Source organism: Orycteropus afer, unplaced genomic scaffold (assembly GCF_000298275.1).
Source record: "Orycteropus afer afer isolate SDZICR_OR568_19922 unplaced genomic scaffold, OryAfe1.0 scaffold00015, whole genome shotgun sequence".
Lineage (NCBI taxonomy): Eukaryota > Metazoa > Chordata > Mammalia > Tubulidentata > Orycteropodidae > Orycteropus > Orycteropus afer.
This window is the reverse complement of record NW_006921602.1, coordinates 10549844-10566607: the sequence shown is the minus strand read 5'-3', so window position 1 is coordinate 10566607 and position 16764 is coordinate 10549844. Positions and strand designations below refer to the sequence as shown.

General features: G+C 37.3%; 1 protein-coding gene across 1 annotated transcript in view; it reads right to left on the bottom strand.

Annotated features, from left to right (window-relative positions):
- INTS14 (integrator complex subunit 14) overlaps positions 1–15550 on the bottom strand; it is a 35152-nt gene extending 19602 nt beyond the window's left edge. The window contains exons 1-6 of the mRNA XM_007957626.2: positions 15305–15550; positions 13197–13304; positions 5192–5347; positions 4306–4424; positions 3716–3858; positions 539–631 (exon numbers count right to left, since the gene is read on the bottom strand). Coding sequence (XP_007955817.1) covers positions 539–631; positions 3716–3858; positions 4306–4424; positions 5192–5347; positions 13197–13304; positions 15305–15526 — 841 coding nt within the window. The 5' untranslated portion in view covers positions 15527–15550. The remainder of the gene's footprint in view (positions 1–538; positions 632–3715; positions 3859–4305; positions 4425–5191; positions 5348–13196; positions 13305–15304) is intronic.
- Positions 15551–16764: the final 1214 nt, after the last annotated feature.

Sequence of the window (16764 nt, the reverse complement as noted above, 5' to 3'; positions counted from 1 at the left end):
GCATTCAAGTAAGTGTCCACGATGTGTGAAGCACTGATGGAACAAAAAATAGATCTGGTTCCTGGCCTTTGACTTCCATGTTCATTAGGCAACCTGGTAACTACTTTGGCTTCCTCAGTGTGTACCTACTAGGAAAAGCAGAGCCCTGGATGAGGGACCAACCATCCTCATCTTTAAAGAGTATGTCCATGGAAAATTAATAAATTAACACACAATAAGTAAGTATGTACCAAAATGCTTCCCACAGTGTAAAACAGCAGAATTACTTTCTGGTATATTGGGCAACATTATTTCTAAATGTAATGTCTTAACTATTCCTTCCCACCAAATTCTACTACCTAATAATTAAGAACAACTTTAGATGGTTATGGCTGTACACATCAGTGAATATACTAAAAACCACTGAATATACTAAAAACCACTTTCAATGGATGAATTGCATAGTATGTGAATTATATCTCAATAAAGCTGTTTTTAAAAAGAGTAATTTTAGTTAATAAGATGCTTCATAAGTCACTGGAGTAGGAAGGTAGCTCACCTTTGTTAAGTGCTATAGGTAGGACCAGATGTCTGGATAGAACTGGAGGACTTGAAATATCAGCTATATCAATAAATCCCACTATTTCCAAATCTGAAAGGAAGGAATCAATATAAATTAATTTATGCCGTGGGAAAGTACATTATTTTCTATGTGCTAGATTTCACAAACAAAATATTTATGTGTGGATTTAAAATATAATGATATTAACAAGAAACTTATTAGAAGTTCTGGTGGATGACTCTTTAATAGTTTGCATTTTAAATAGCTCAAGAAATTTCAACAATAGTCTTTATTTGAGTTATGTGACAAATCATCTAGGCCTTATTTTCATGAGACTAGGACTCCAGCCAAGGCAAAAATTAAAGGTCAAATTCCTCTCTATAGTCAGGGATCAGGTCACCAGGGGGTATTGTAGCCAAACACTCCCCCAACCAACTGCAATCAGCCTTCCCTGGAGATTAAAACGATTGCATTAAAAACATTTTCCTGAGAAAGAAATATATTTTCCACAAAATCAAGGTAGTAGTGTAAAAACAGTGATTTCATTGCTTTGTAAAAGTTGTATTAAAGACTAAAGTATCATGTTGAAAACCTAAAATAAATTTAAAAAGTTGTAACCAAAAGCACTTCTTAAAGTTTTTTTTTCTGATTATATAAATAGATATTTAGTATAAAAACTACATAGAGAACACCAAAAATTATTATGAAAAAACTAAAATCATTCATTATTCATCATCAGAGAAAACCTCTATCAATATTTTATTGGACTGTTTTTTAGTCTTTAATGTTATAGACATTTATATTTCTAAAAATCAGTTTTAAAAACCAGGATCGTGGTGAGTATATTATACTTCTAATACATCAGAAGTCGGCTTCTCTGGAGATTAGCTGTTACTACTTCCCTCAGCTAAGTAACAAATGAATCAGCATAAGCAGTAAGATCTTTTTCATCTGAGTAAGAAAAGGCTTATTATATTTTAAAATGGTTTAAAGATAAGCCACATCTAAGATTGTAGACTAAAAGTTTGCATGAGAAAGAAAAGATCTATTTAAAGTTACTCATCCAAAAAAGGATGGGAACGTTTAGATGATACAAGCTCACCACTGTCTGGTGTCCTTAGACTCACACTGTGAACAGACAAATTTCATTAATTTAGACTTAGCACCCTTGATGAGAATTCTCAGGTTGAAAAAGGCTGGTCTCTATCACCAATCCAAAATCTTTCACAATGATGTTTGTTTCAATAATTTGATGTATACTGTGAGTAGGCAGAATGGGTGAAGTTTATATTTGAACTGTGGGGTAGGAGGAGAAAGGACTGCTCAAGCAAACAGTGGCATAATTGTGGAACAAGATGTCTCCATAAGATGAGAAGTTATTTTCATGCATCATAGAATCACTCTTTTACCCAGGAGTCACTGTACTAACTATAAATCATTTATACATTATAACAATTTCCCTCAATTAGGCACCATTTGATCAGCCAAGCCCAAATTATTGTTTGTACTTGAAAGCAGTAAAACTGCTTTTTCTTAGGGGGGACCAGGTTTGCTGGTCCAATAGAGCCTGGTGGAACCACTGAGACTATGGTCCCTAGCTGCCCTTCAGGCCTGAAATTGAACCCATGCCTGTGGCTTCCAGCCAAACAATAGACAGGCATATGAGTTGAACTTTTACCTAAGGTAGATACACTCCTTGGAGAGAACAATCATGGGAGAAAGAAGGGCTGCTTATGCACAGGGAAACAGCTCAGGGGGCAGGAGTGCATGGAAGGATGGACACAGGGAAGAGGTAACTATCGGAAGGAAGTAGGAGGGGAGATGTTGCATTAGGGTAAATTGTAGTCAATGTCATGAGACAAAGTGTATGTGAACTGCTATATGGAAAGTGAATTTTCTCTGTAAATTTTCACCCAAATCACAATAAAAAAGAAAAAAACAACAACTGCTTTTTCTTTTCTAAAAAGCAAAACACTACAAAAGATGGGAAGGAGTGGAATCTAACTGGGTTGAGGGCAACAATAATATTTAGCTCAGCTTAATACACTGCTGTCTAGTCACAATGAAAGAGATAGATGCCTATTTCCAGACAGCCAGAAGGCCTCACCAAAACCCACTGCTGTTGATTCTGACTCATAGGGACCCTCTAGAACAGAGTGGTACTGCCCTGTAGGGTTACCAAGGCTGTATAAAGACTTACAGCCATATCCTTTTCCCATGGAGTAGCTAGTAGGTTCAAATGGCTGACCTTCTGGTTAGTAGCCGAGCACTTTAACCACTGCACCACCAGAGCTCCTAGCCAGGAGGCAAAGGAACAAAAATGCAAAAAACATGTGTGCTACCCTTCACTCTAAATCTATACCTAAGACAATGACCATTTACTGAGCACATAATTATTTTAATAATCTACTGAACTACGTATCGAACTCCTACTAAGTTTCAGGCACTATGTGTTACTGGCTGCGGATGGTGAATGGAACACAGATGATCCACACCCCTGAGAGGTTTAAGGTGTACCCACCATTCCAGGAGCCCACCCACCAATAGGAGACAACTCTCCTCTCCACTACTTCTTATTACCCTTGACTCTTCACATTGCCAATCTTACCCAAGCAAATTACTGGTAACGTGAAGCAAGTAGAAGCAGTAGCACATCACTTTCTTTTATGTGATACAAGCAGTAGGGCTAAAGGAGTACAGTAACTAAGCTGAGAGGTTAGAGACCATCTGGTTCATTCCACTCACACCAGTAAGGACTAGAGAGAGGCAGCAACTTATCCAGGGTCACACAGCAAGAGTCATACAGAAAAGTCTGGAAGCTATCTCTTCATACATAATTATGACCATAATTATGATGCAATTAATCTCAGTATCTCCACTAAGAATTACCTCAAGGATTTGCAAAGCAGAATGCAGCCATGATGTTCAACTCTAGTGACTGTGGTCACAATTAGCATGGATGGGAGACTAACTCATGACCTCACCATGAAAGACCACTAAACCACCATCCCTTAGGCAATGCACTCGCTTGTCCAAAGTGTACACTGATGACAATAGTACCCTAGTATCAGAATTTCTTTCCAATCCTCCTGGATAGAGAAGAGAGTAATAGTCAGAAGTTAGAGGGAAGTACGGATGATAAAAAAAAGTAAAAAAGATTTTTTTTAAAGTTACCTGTATTAATGACTTTAGGAATAGGATCAATTTCCTCATCTACAACAAAAGGTTCTGGCCTGGGGAAGACTTGCACATCAGCAGTTAGGTGGCCACACTTGAGAACAGCATGGAAAGGTGTATATGCCAGATCTATCAGTTTTCTAGAATATGAGATTAAGTGTTACAGGAAGAGAATAATATAATACATATAAAAGTAATTTTTTTTCAGATACAAAGTTTGTTATCCCTTCAAGCTGACTGCAAAATGAAGATCTGATCATTTGTAGAATACAACAAAACCTGTCATTTTTGGTGAGCAAATTTCAATTCTGAAAAGCCCAAAAGCCAGTTCATCTTTAAAATTGTTCCATCTGTGTGAAGAAGTCAATAAACTAAAGACATCCCGGATTTAGTCATGCTTAATGTAAAAGGGAATGAACTTTAAAAAATCACTACTACCAATCATTTTATCTGAAAAATGTGCAGCATGGGGAAAATGAAATGACACAATTAGGAATAGTGAAATAAATATTCTTGCTGGCTGGCTGTCAAAGTATAATTTGATACTGGATTGTAAAGAAGGCAAAAAGCTCTAAGCACCTACTCACCCAAACATAGACTGTACATTTTTCAAGCACAGGGGGCCGTCAATAGTAAAAATCTGTCCTTCACCATTGTTTAAATCTATGAGACGTTCAAGGCAATCCAAGGAATCGGTGCTCTGAAGCTATGAAGCAAAACAGATGACCCCTCTAAAGTGGCACAAAATGGCAGATTATTATCGGCCCACCAAGGTCACACCCATCATAATCACATACACAATAAATAAGACTTTTTTTTTAATACAGCCAATGTGAGAAGGAAAATAACTATAATAATTTTGATTCAAGGTGATCAGAGAGGAATGTTATATAAAATGATACCATAAGCTGTTTTGCAAAGAGTCTCAGAGGTGACACAGCTGATATTTACTCAGTATCTTCCCTCCAAAGTTTTTCTAACATCTTTTGATAAGAACTACAGTATCTACATTTTATAGATGGCAAAACTAAGATAAAGAAAGGTTAAATGATGCCCAAATAAATGGGAAAACTAGGAAGTAAAGTGTTTAATAAAGCAGACATCAGGGTGATGTTATTTTACCAAAAAAATCAAAGCCCTCTTCTATCAGCATTTCTGGAGAAATAAAGGTAGGAATTCCAAAGTGAAGGAGATATTTACACCAAAAAGAATGCCTCTGCCCTGCATTATGTAGAGCTTCTGTGAGAATCAGTATGGATAACAACTCCAGCTATGCAACTCCAGAAGGGACAACACTCTGAAATCTCAAGGGGCATTTGAAACCCAGAATCTTTTCAAATATAGATAGCGACCAGCCTATATTGCTTTGCAACGGAGTTCATTGCAGTATATAATATTAATGGCATATACTAATAAATAAATTGAACCCTATTTACTAAGTTAAACTAAAAAGAACTTAGTAAAAGGCATTACCTCTTCCAAATTTGCCATGCACATGATGTACAGCTTAGACGGGAAAGGGAAGGGGAGTGGAAACCTGTTGCTCTCACTTCGCTGGTTGTGAGTAGCTAGGGAATGCCTCAGTGACCCTCTACCAATGCCAAGACAACCATCCGTCACCAGGACAACCTGTTTGCAAGAAGAGATTTGTACATTAAATAAGTCTACTGAAAGCAGTCCTATTTAGCAATGTTTTCATTTCTCCCTAATTGCTTTATATCAAGAGACCTACTTCTACAGGAATGAAATACTGTTAAAAGCAATGACATGAATAAGTCTAAAAAACATTTTTTCAAGTGAATGATGTCAAATACAAAAGAGTATACACTGTATGACTCTATTTATAAGAAGTTCTAGAATAGGTAAAACAAAGTCATGTGAAGATAAATCACAAGGGGAGTAATAGGGACAGGGCTTTATTCTCTACAAAGGGGCATGAAGAAATTTTGTGGGTAATGGAAGTGTTTTATATCCTAATTGGTAGTAGTTACATGTGGTTGTTTGGTACCATCAGGTTGACTCTGACTCATGGTGACCTCATGTGTGCTGGGCTCCATAGGGTTTTCAAGATTGTGACATTCTGGAAGCAGATCACCAGGCCTATCTTCCAAGGCACTTCTGCATAGGTCTGAATCACCAACCTTTTAGCTATCAATCAAATGCTTAACTGTTTTGCTACCCAGGAACTCCTAGTACAGTCATGGGTCATTTAATGTCCATGATAGGTTCTGTGAAATAGGATGTTATGTGATTTGGATGTTATGCAAACATGCTTAAGTCGTGAGCAATAATAGCATTCACAGATTTTTCACCCTCATCCTGTTTAATAACCTTTAATTTCATTTCCAAACTGATACTTCTCCTTTGCTTCTTGCTGTTGCTATCACTAGCTCTGCTGCAATTAGGAGCCGTGATGCACTTCACGGTAATATTTTTGAAAGCAAATTAAACAGAGAGATAATGCTACAACACTCAACAAATGTGTGACACATGAGATTGGATGCTGCTGCCTGTGGGTTGAAGCATATATTGTTACATGACAAACTTTTTAGTCATAATAAACATTTTATTTGTAAATAGGGAAAGTTCACATTAAAATAATGATAGAAAGTACAGAACATACATAAGCCAGTAACATAGGCATTTATTATGAGTATCTCTGGTAGTGTAGTGCCTAAGGCACTTGACTGCTAACCAGAAGGCTGGCGGTTCAAACCCACCAGCCACTCCTCGGAAGGAAAGTTGGGCAATCTACTTCTGTATTGATACTGCCTCGGAAACCCAAGGAGAGGTTGCTATGAGTTGGGTCCAACTTGATGGCACATAACAACAACAACATCAAGACATATGTATTATAGATTATATATATACTGGACCATTATACACGCCTGGCAGCACAATTGCTTTGTATACAAGAGACACGAGATACATGTGTTGCATGTGGGAAGCTGTAGCATTCTCTATGTCCAGTTATAGCCACTATGTCCCATGCTCTGACTAGGATTTCTGAATTCTGTTATAGCCTTATGGAAACACAGATGTATGTGTGGTCAGACATTGCCCAAACAGTGCATGACTGTAGTTATATAAATCCACTGCCATCAAGTCGATTCTGATTCATGGCGACTCCCATTGGGTTTCTGAGGCAATTAATCTTGCCCAGTCTTGCTTCCGTGGAAGGGCTGGTGGGTTTGAACCATCAATCTTCTGGTTAGCAGTCAGATCCTTAGGCACAGTGCTATCAGAGCTCCTTGTAGTTATACAGATGAATGTAGTTGTCAAAACTCTGAATTGTGTACTTAAGATCTGTGTATTTTATTGTATCATATATAATTAAATCTGAAAAAAAGAATGAAACCTACTGTCTTGGTTATCTAGTGCTGCTATCACAGAAATACCACAACTGAGTAAGTTATTTTCTTACAGTTCAGGAGGCTAACAATCCAAATTCAGGGTGCTGACTTTAGAAGGCTTTCTCTTTCTGTCTGCTCAGGGGGAACATTCTTTCTTCTCAGTGTTCCTTGAAGATCTCCACATACCATCTTTCTTTCCCCAATTCCTGCTTGCTTGCTTCTGTGCCTAATCTGCTCCTTTTATATCTCAAAAGTGATTGGCTTAAAACACATTCTATGCTTACATGGCCTCATCAACATAACAAAGAAAATCCTATTCCCAGATGGAATTATATCCATATTTAAAATCCCTTCCCGATTCTTGTAGTGACTCTATAAGACAGCAGAATTGCCCCATAGGGTTTCCAAGGTTGTAATCATGAAGGTAACTGACTGCCACATGTTCCTCCCACAGAGCGGCTGGTGGGTTCAAACTACCCACCTTTCAATTAGCAGCTGAGTGCTTAACCACTACACTACCAGGGCTCCTTTCCACATGATAGGGGTTAGGAGTCACAACACATATTTTAGGACACAATTAAATCCATATTATCTACCTCTTAATACTTAAAAAAACAAAAAAAGGACAAAAGCAATCATAACCAGAGGACTTCTGGTAAGATGGAGGAATAAGCAGACAATCGACACAGATCCTCTTCAACAAACAAAAGAAAAACCAATTGACATAGATACAGAAGATAATCCTGGAGCCCTGAGCTTTGAAAGGAACTATACAGACGTGGATCAGGCACCAACTAGTGGAAAAACCTGAACAAAAATAATGAGTACAGAGACGGTCAGAGCTGTGCATTGTCAGCTCCTCTGACAGGACCAACAGCCTGAATATTTCCATGTGGTGTTGGGACCTAAGAATTGACCTAAAGATCAGCCCTAGTCACCAAAGGCTGCAGGGATGACTGCGCTGGTGACCTATGACTAGGAAGGGAAACAGCAAGGAGGGAAACAACCTGAGCTGTTGACTTTCTGCTGTCTGGAGGGCGCAGCCATTTTGATTGTTTACACAAGGCAGCCATTTTGGATATTTAAAGTGACTGAGGGCACAGCCATTTTGAATCTTTCCAATGGCAACCATTTTGGATTTTAAAGTGTTATCATTCTCATTCAGATTCCAGGGACCTAAGAATAGGCTCTGTTTACGTAAATAACATACAAACAAAACAAAACAACGAAAATCGTGGGCAAGTCACTCCAACATACAATCATCAATTAAATATAAACACAAAAACGTCACAATACCTCAGAGACAATATAGCATCACAGTGCACACAAAGAAGCAAGATAAAGCAGGAGAAGCAAAGGACCAGGATACAGACCCAAAACACATCCCTGAGGAAGACGCAGCATTGGAACTCCCTGATAAGGAATTCAAAAGAATTATATTTAGGTATCTTCAGTGAATTGACAGACAGATCAAGGAAAACACAGACAAAACCCTAGAACAACTTCAAAAGACAATACAAGAACAAAATGACAAAATAAATAAAAAATTAGAAATGATACAAAGAAAAGATACATAGAAATCCAGAAGATTAATACTAAATTTTCAGAAATACACAAGACATTTGAATGAAGAAAGAAGTAGAACTGAATCAATGGAAGGCAGAATTAGGGAGATTAAAGGCAAATACCTGAACACCTCTTTGGAAAGGGATCAATCAGAAAAAAGATCAAAACAAAATGAAGAAAGCCTAAGGTTCGTGCGGGGTACCATCAAAAGGAAAAACCTACGTGTCATCGGAATACCAGAACAGGAAGGGACAAACAGAGAAAACTGTTGAAGATTTGTTGGAAGAGAATTTTCCTAGTATGATGAAAGATGAGAATATATCCATTCAGGAAGTCCAAAGAACCCCAAACAGGATAGACCCCCCAAAAGAAAAATCACTAAGACATATCATCATCAAACTCACCAAAACCAAAGACAAAGAAAGAATCATAAGAGCAGCATGGGAAAGACTAAAAGTTACCTACAAGGGGCAACCAATAAGACTAAGCTCAGATTTCTTGAAAAAACTATGCAGGTGAGAAGACAATGGGCTGGTATATATAAAACCCTGAAAGAGAAAAATTTCCAACCAAGAATTATGTACCCAGCAAAACTGTCCCTCAAATATGATGGTGAAATTAGGACATTTCCAGATAAGCAAAAATTGTTAAAACCAGACCAACCTTACAAGAGATGCCAAAGGGAGCCCTTTGGACAGAAAAGCAACAACAGCCAACAATAACTGACCATTAACACACATGATGATATAACCCAGAAAACAATCCAGCTATGAAAGTATCCAAAGTAAAGATTGTAAACAGGGAACCAGAGACATCAATTGACAAAGGAGGACAACTACAAACCCAAAAGAGGGAAAAAACTGTGTCATTACAGAACTTCTAGATGGTAGGGAAGTCAAGACAACTACAAGATAGAATGGACTATTCTAAACTTGGGAAGAAAACTATAAATCACAGGGTAACCTCAAAGAAAAATGATAAACCTTCACATCAAAAAAGAGGAGCAGCATAACTATTCAGCAAATACTAAAACAATAGCAATGAAGGAAGTGATAACACGATTCATAAAACAAGCTCAGCATAGAAAATTACATGGAACAAAGAAATCAACACCACAAGAAAGCACATAACAAAAATGACAGCAACCAATTCGTATTTGCTGATAATTACATATCTGGCAAAGAACTTATCTCTAAAATTTATAGCAGAATAGATGACCAAACCACGGTACATATACACAAAATGGAATGCTATGCAGCACTAAAGATTAATGTAGAGCCTGCAAAACACAGCATAATATGGATGAAGTTGGAGGACATTATGCTGAGTGAAATAAGTCAATCACAGAAGGACAAATATAGTATCAATTCATTGTTGCAGAGGGTCAAGGAAAGGTTTATATATGGAGGGAAACTTTCTTTGTTGGTTGCCGGGATGGGAGGAGAGGGAAGGGAACACTGCAAAAAAAATGCATTGACCCCTGTCACTTTAGTTCTGTGTATTTCACTGTGCATAAATTATATTTCAATAAAATGCATTAAAATAACAGCAACAAAAAAGAATCATAACCAATACTTAACCATATTAAAACAAGATCTCTCATATAAGGAATGGGCCTAAGGCATCTATGTAAAAAATGGCACAAAGACTCATTTCATGTATGTCCATATGATGTACAAGCACAGGAGCCAAAACCTTGACCCTCAAATTTTCAAAAGATAACTCTAGTCCTGGTCAACTAAAATGATCACTACTTTAAAAAGATGTTCATAAATGCATTTTAGCCAGAAGTATACAAGACCTTTGAAATGCATTCTCAATCAACCTGTAATCTGAAAACACCAATAATATACTATAACAGATGACAGCTACAAAATCATTTTCCCTTTCCTCACTGCTTCAGAGCAATCCTGTTGGAGTGGACTACCCAAGCATCCCAGGGGAGGATTATTTTCATTCTCCCCAACCTAACTCACTAACTTGATAATAACAGGTCATTAAGGCAGTATTAAGTAGCTATACCATGTGAAATGTCAAGACTGGCACTTCTAAAGCTCAAGAATGCTTACTAGAGGCCCCCTGGAGTGATGAGTTTTTGAAGAGATAGTGAGTTGACTGTAAGGCAAATCCCTCTTCCAGTGCCAACGATTACTATACGATGGTTTACTTCTGGCACTAGCTTTCCAGCTGCTATGTGATAATGAAATATTACATGTTGTATCAAAGTAAGACAGACATTACTCAGATACTGAAGGCATAGTCCACTGGTCTAATTTCTTGGTTAAAAATCTCAAACAAAAACCAATCTCCTGGATAGCAACTGACTTAAAAAACAGAAATTACTAATAACTACCACTTGGCACAGTGTTTTGGGTGTGGTTTACCTTTAAATCCACCAAGTAAAGCCTAAGTGGGTTGCCTGGCCCTTGTTCTCAGGCCACCATACATCTCAAATTCAGATTCTTCCTTTCTTCAAAGTAAGAAAAATATCAGAAGGCAGACATCGGCATGGTGCACAAGGTCTGGCTCTTACATATTTCTCTCATTCCTTTTCTAAAGCTGTCACAGGAGTAGCAAATGAAATGAGTTCAGAACATATTAAAAATAAAACTTCATTTATTAGTACAGGTAGTCCCCAACATATGACAGGGTTCTATTCTGACAACTCTGTCATTAAGTAGGTTCTAATGTTTCACTATTATTGCCCTTTATTATCAGTATCTTTATCTTTGAATATTTGTGAGCATCAATAAATTACATGCTATAAAACTGTAGGTAGTACATATTACTTACTTAATGATACGATTTACCAAAAATAACTAGAAAATAAAAAACTAGATGGTCGTAAGTCCTGTTCGTTGTAACTTGAATACGTCCAGATGTGGATTACCTATATATTAGATATTCTGTATGCATGGAATGACCATAAAAATGATGTTTATGAAGTGAAATGCCAAATTTTTTTATTTCTGAAAATAAACTGACCTATAAGGTATTTACTGGCTTCTTTAGAAGTGTTTGTAAAACTGATTTAACCTTTCAGTGATAGCTGAGGATCCTTATGAACCTAAGAGTTTATATTTTATAAAACAGGGTGGGTTTTGCAGTAATAAAAATCAACTTAAAACAAAAATGGGTTTATTGAGATATAGTTTACATACAGTAAAATTCATCCTTTTTAGTGCACAGTTCTATGAGTTCTGACAATGCATTCAGTCATGTAACCAATCTTATAATTGAGATACAGAATAGTTCTTTCACCTCCGAAATTTCCTCGAGTCAACCTCTATATTCCCCTCACCCTGAGGAAACCACAATCTTATTTTTATTTTAACAATAAACTGTGGAATCCTGCATTAGCTTCTATAATAAAAACTCATACACCAGGGGCTAGTCCACTATCTATTTTTAAAAATAGAGTTTTCTTAGAGAATAAACCCAAACCCACTGCCATTGAGTCGATTCTGACTGATTCCTATTGGGTTTCTGAGGTGGTAAATCTTTACAGATATAGATTGCCCCGTCTTCCTTCCAGAGTGGGTTTGAACCCACCAACCTTTTGGTTAGCAATCAAATGCCTTAGGCACTGAGCCGCTGAGCTCCTTTCTTACAGAACAGCCATGCCCATTTGTTTAAGTACTATGTTAACCAGAAGGCTGGCAGTTAAAACCCACCAGCCACTCCTTGGGAGGAAGACTGGGCAATCTACTTCCATAGAGATACTGCCTTGGAAACCCAAGGAGGGGTCACTATGAGTTGAAATCGACTCGACGACAGTGAGTGAGAGTGATGGCTGCTTTAATACTGCAACAGCAGAGATGAGTGGTTGCCACACACCCCTGAAAAGTCTAAAATATTATCTGGCCTCTTATAGAAAAGGTCTGCTAATTACTATTATAGACTAATAGGCTTTCCTCTTAGCAATTTTTGCTTCCTCCTTCAAGATATGCTACCACTCTTAAAATGTCTGTTTATAGCAAACCGCCAATTCTCTTTCTTCTGCTATTATTCAGCTCTGATTTGACTTTAAGCAAAACCAAGCTTGTTAAATCATTAACCTTAAATATTGATTAGATAATACAATGAGTTGTGGACTACGGGACCTACTGTGGTCCCCAAGGAAAGATTTTATGAAATCCCTATTCCTTACTGTTTAGGCAATTCAGATAGTTGAGACAGTTAAAAGTTTGCTCAATAGACCCTACATTAAGATAATGAAGATAAACTAATATATTGTGCTAATGTTTACTATTCTATCACTCAAAATTATAATCACCCTGTCCAGGGAGTATAATTCTCAAATTCCACTGTGAGTCCTTTGTGCTTTATACAAACACAGTAAGTCAATTTACTAGGATTATGCTTTCCTTAAGGCATAATGTTGCTGCTTTCCGAGCATGTTAGTGTTGATTTAGAACCTTCTTTTAAAAAGATACCATGAGTGTATAACATAGTTTGTGGAAATTACAACACATGCTGTGTCAGAGCCTGAAGAAAATCGAAGAATCTCTGGGGTTAATGTTTTTAACTTAGGGCAATGAAAAATAATTGATCATTACCTGACAAGGAATTGCACCACCCCATTCTTGCTGAACGATATTGCAAACACCAACTAATGCAGACTCCAAGCAGGTTTTGTCATAATCATCCATATTGCTTAGTGCTTCCTGATTGAATAAAAGATAAAAGTGCTTGTTATTCTTTACTCTTTTGTTATATTAAAAAAAACAACATAAACTGTTCCAAGCAAGATGTTTCTGAGAGCCTTAGGCAGAGGTTCTTAAAGAAAAACAGTGCAACGGACTTCTCTCCACTCCAAAGGATAATTCAAAGAGCTTTCCTTTCTCCTGTCCTCTTATCAGATGAGGGTAAACAGTCTGCCAAGTCATCTTTGTAAGAAGATCTTGAAGGAAATTATTAAAACAAAGAACTTTTAAACATATCACAAAATTTACTAAGTACTAACTATATCCTGGGGAGCTCTGGTGGCATAGTGCCTAAGCCATCTGACTACTAACCAGAAGGCTGGTGGATTTCCACCAGCCATTCCTCGGAAGGAAGGCTAAACAATTTACTTCTGTTGAGATACCTCAGAAGCCCAAGGAGGGCTCGCTATGAGTTGGACCCGACTCGATGGCAGTAAGCTTGGTTTTTGGTTTTGAACTATATCCTGCTCTGGTAGCATAGTGCCTAAGCCATTTGACTGCTAACCAGAAGGCTGGCGATTCAAAACCACCAGCCACTCCTTGGGAGGAAGACTGGGCAATCTACTTCCATAGAAACAACTTGATGGCAGTGAGTTTTTTTTTTTTTTTGGTAACTATATCATAAGGAGTGCTGGTGTCTTAGTGGGAAAGGCATTTGGCTGCTAATCTGAATGTCAGTGGTTCAAATCTACCAGCTGTCTGTGGGAGGAAGATGAGGCAATCTACTTTTGTAAAGATTTATAGCCTCGGAGCTATGAGCTATTAGCCAGAATCAACTCAATGGCAGTAGGTTTGGTTTTTTGGTTTAACTATATCTTAAACATCATTCTAGGAACTTAATATGCATTTAATCACTAAAGCATCCCTATATCATAAGGATTATTAACCTTATTTTTAATGAGAAAGCTAAGGTACAAAGAAATTAGGTATCTTGTTCCAGTTCTCTGGCTAGAGGTGGCAGAGCCTAGATTTGAACTTCCGTGGTCTGACTCAGGCCCCTCCCTAGTCTTAACCTTTACTCCCCACTATTAATACAGCAATTCTCTAAATTTCAGAACTGTTGAATGTCAGATATCCTTAGATTATTTACTCACTTAATGAGAAATCCACTATAATTTTAAAAAGTTTTAGCGTCACTTGAAAAGATGTGAGATGATAAAATGATTTAACAAAAGTTTATTACACACACACACACACACACACACAATCAAATTACATTGACCCTGGATTTCTAAACTGCCAAATAATCAGTTTACTTCCACAAACATTTATTGACTGCTCACTATGGGCAAGACACAGTGTTCACGACTGTTGGAGACATGAATGATTTAGTGATGCTGTCAGAAAGCAAATTCTCTGGCATATCACTGACAGCACATTTGGAAAATAACATCTTCCAATCAAGGTTTGAAAATTGTAATTTCTTGGCTTCTGCAATTGAAGGCTATTTGTTGAAGAGAAGATATCATTTTAAATTACTCTAGAATAAAGGTTTTTGGGAGGAAGGGCTTTTTTAAAAATTCTTCAAGTAGGAAAATTAGCGGTTCTGCAGAATCAAAGGCCTGGTGATCTGCTTCCATAAAGATCACGGCCAAGAAAACCCTATGAGGTGGTCCTACCCTGTGCCACACATAGGATTTCCATGAGTTGGAGCTTACTCGCTGGCTGCTAACAGTAACAAAAGAAAAAAGGATTGACCCTGAAGACTCTGAACTTTAGGGACTGGGGCACTGCATCACAGAAAATCCCAGAAAACCAAGAGAAGAAATGAAGGCAACAACTCACAGCTCTAACTCATAGCCCTATGAAAGAAAGGCTTAATTAAGATCCACTGGTTTTATAGCTACACTCTGCTATTAATTACACATAGCTCAAATATTCCAAGTTCCAAATATTTAGTGCAATATGGTGACATTGTTCTCTTTCCTATAAATTAAGACACTGTGCATATCTTTTAGTACCTGTAGAGTGTTATAGTCTCTTGTGAAGGGGACCATCAGCTCCCAGAGTGATGAGAAAACCACCAGGGCTGTAAATTCAAGCTTGTAATTTGTGGCCATGTGCTCAAACAGCATCGTCAAACCATGGGCCGCTAGGTGCTTGCGCTGATATTCCTCAGATCCCTCAACAGATACAGGTCGGGTCATGGAAAGCGATACATCCATTACCACCACTGTCGGCATAATGAAAATGATGCCAAGGTTTCCAATCACAGTGTAGACAGGCAGTTATAAATATAGAGATGCTGTAGAAAATAAATAAAATTAGTCTTACACATCATGAAGAGAAAAAAAGTATTTCTTCCACCATAATTTTAACGAAATTCCAAGGAATGAATGGGGCAAACCCACAGAGAATTCAGTGGAAAGGAAGCCGGCAGCAGAGTTCACTGGGAGATCCACTCTTAGAATCATTCACAATTAAGTGGCCATAAGTCAAAGACCATATGAAGTGTTTCTATTTTTTTAAAAAAAGAAAAATGCATTAAATTCAGGTAGCCTTTGATTTTCATACGCAACTTTTATGCAAATTAACATAATAAACATTCCTATATAGACCTTTTCAACACTTAATTTGCTGAAGAACATTTCTAGTGACATATAGTGGTGCTATTTGACAATCAACTTTTAGACAACTGTCTTAATACTTAATACAGCTGTATCTGTACAAGTGTCTAATTACTTTGTTGCTTTGTGCCCTTTCTTTTATTAAAATGAATGCAAAACACATTAAAAAAAAGATGAAAGTGCTAGTAAAGTGATAATCCAAATTAGACAAAGCTGGAAATCATTAAGCATGAAAAGAGCAATGAACTCTTAGCTTTGGTAACATATTTATTTTACATAAGCTGGTCAACAGTACTTTAACTGAAAAAAAAAAAAAAAAGAGCAAAATTAAAAACTACATATGAAAGGTGGAATTATCTCATGAGATTGTGTCTAAAAGTAAAAAATGTAGAAATGAAGGAAACAGTTTTTAAAGACTGATGAGAATTTTGGACTGAGGATTGAAAATGTGGATTGAAATGGAAAATTATGGGTTGAGAATGAGCAGGAAGAAAACATTTCTCTGCTCAAAAATAAAGAGAATAGTTCACAGATACACAGACCTGCTCAAGGGGATATAGCTTGCTATTCTATTCCACAAACTAGTCAACTGACACAATGAGCTATCATATAGCCATTTAAAATGACACATACATAGCTATAAAAAAATACTTACATAAGGTAACATAAACTGAGAAAAGCTGGTCACAGGATTTTATGTATACACAGATTGCTGTTGTTGTTAGGTACTGATGATTTGGTTCTGACCCACAGCAACCCCATGTACAAGAGAACAAAACACTTCCTGGTCCTGCACCATCTTCACAACCACTGCCACGCCTGAGCCCACTGTTGCAACCACTGTGTCATTCCAT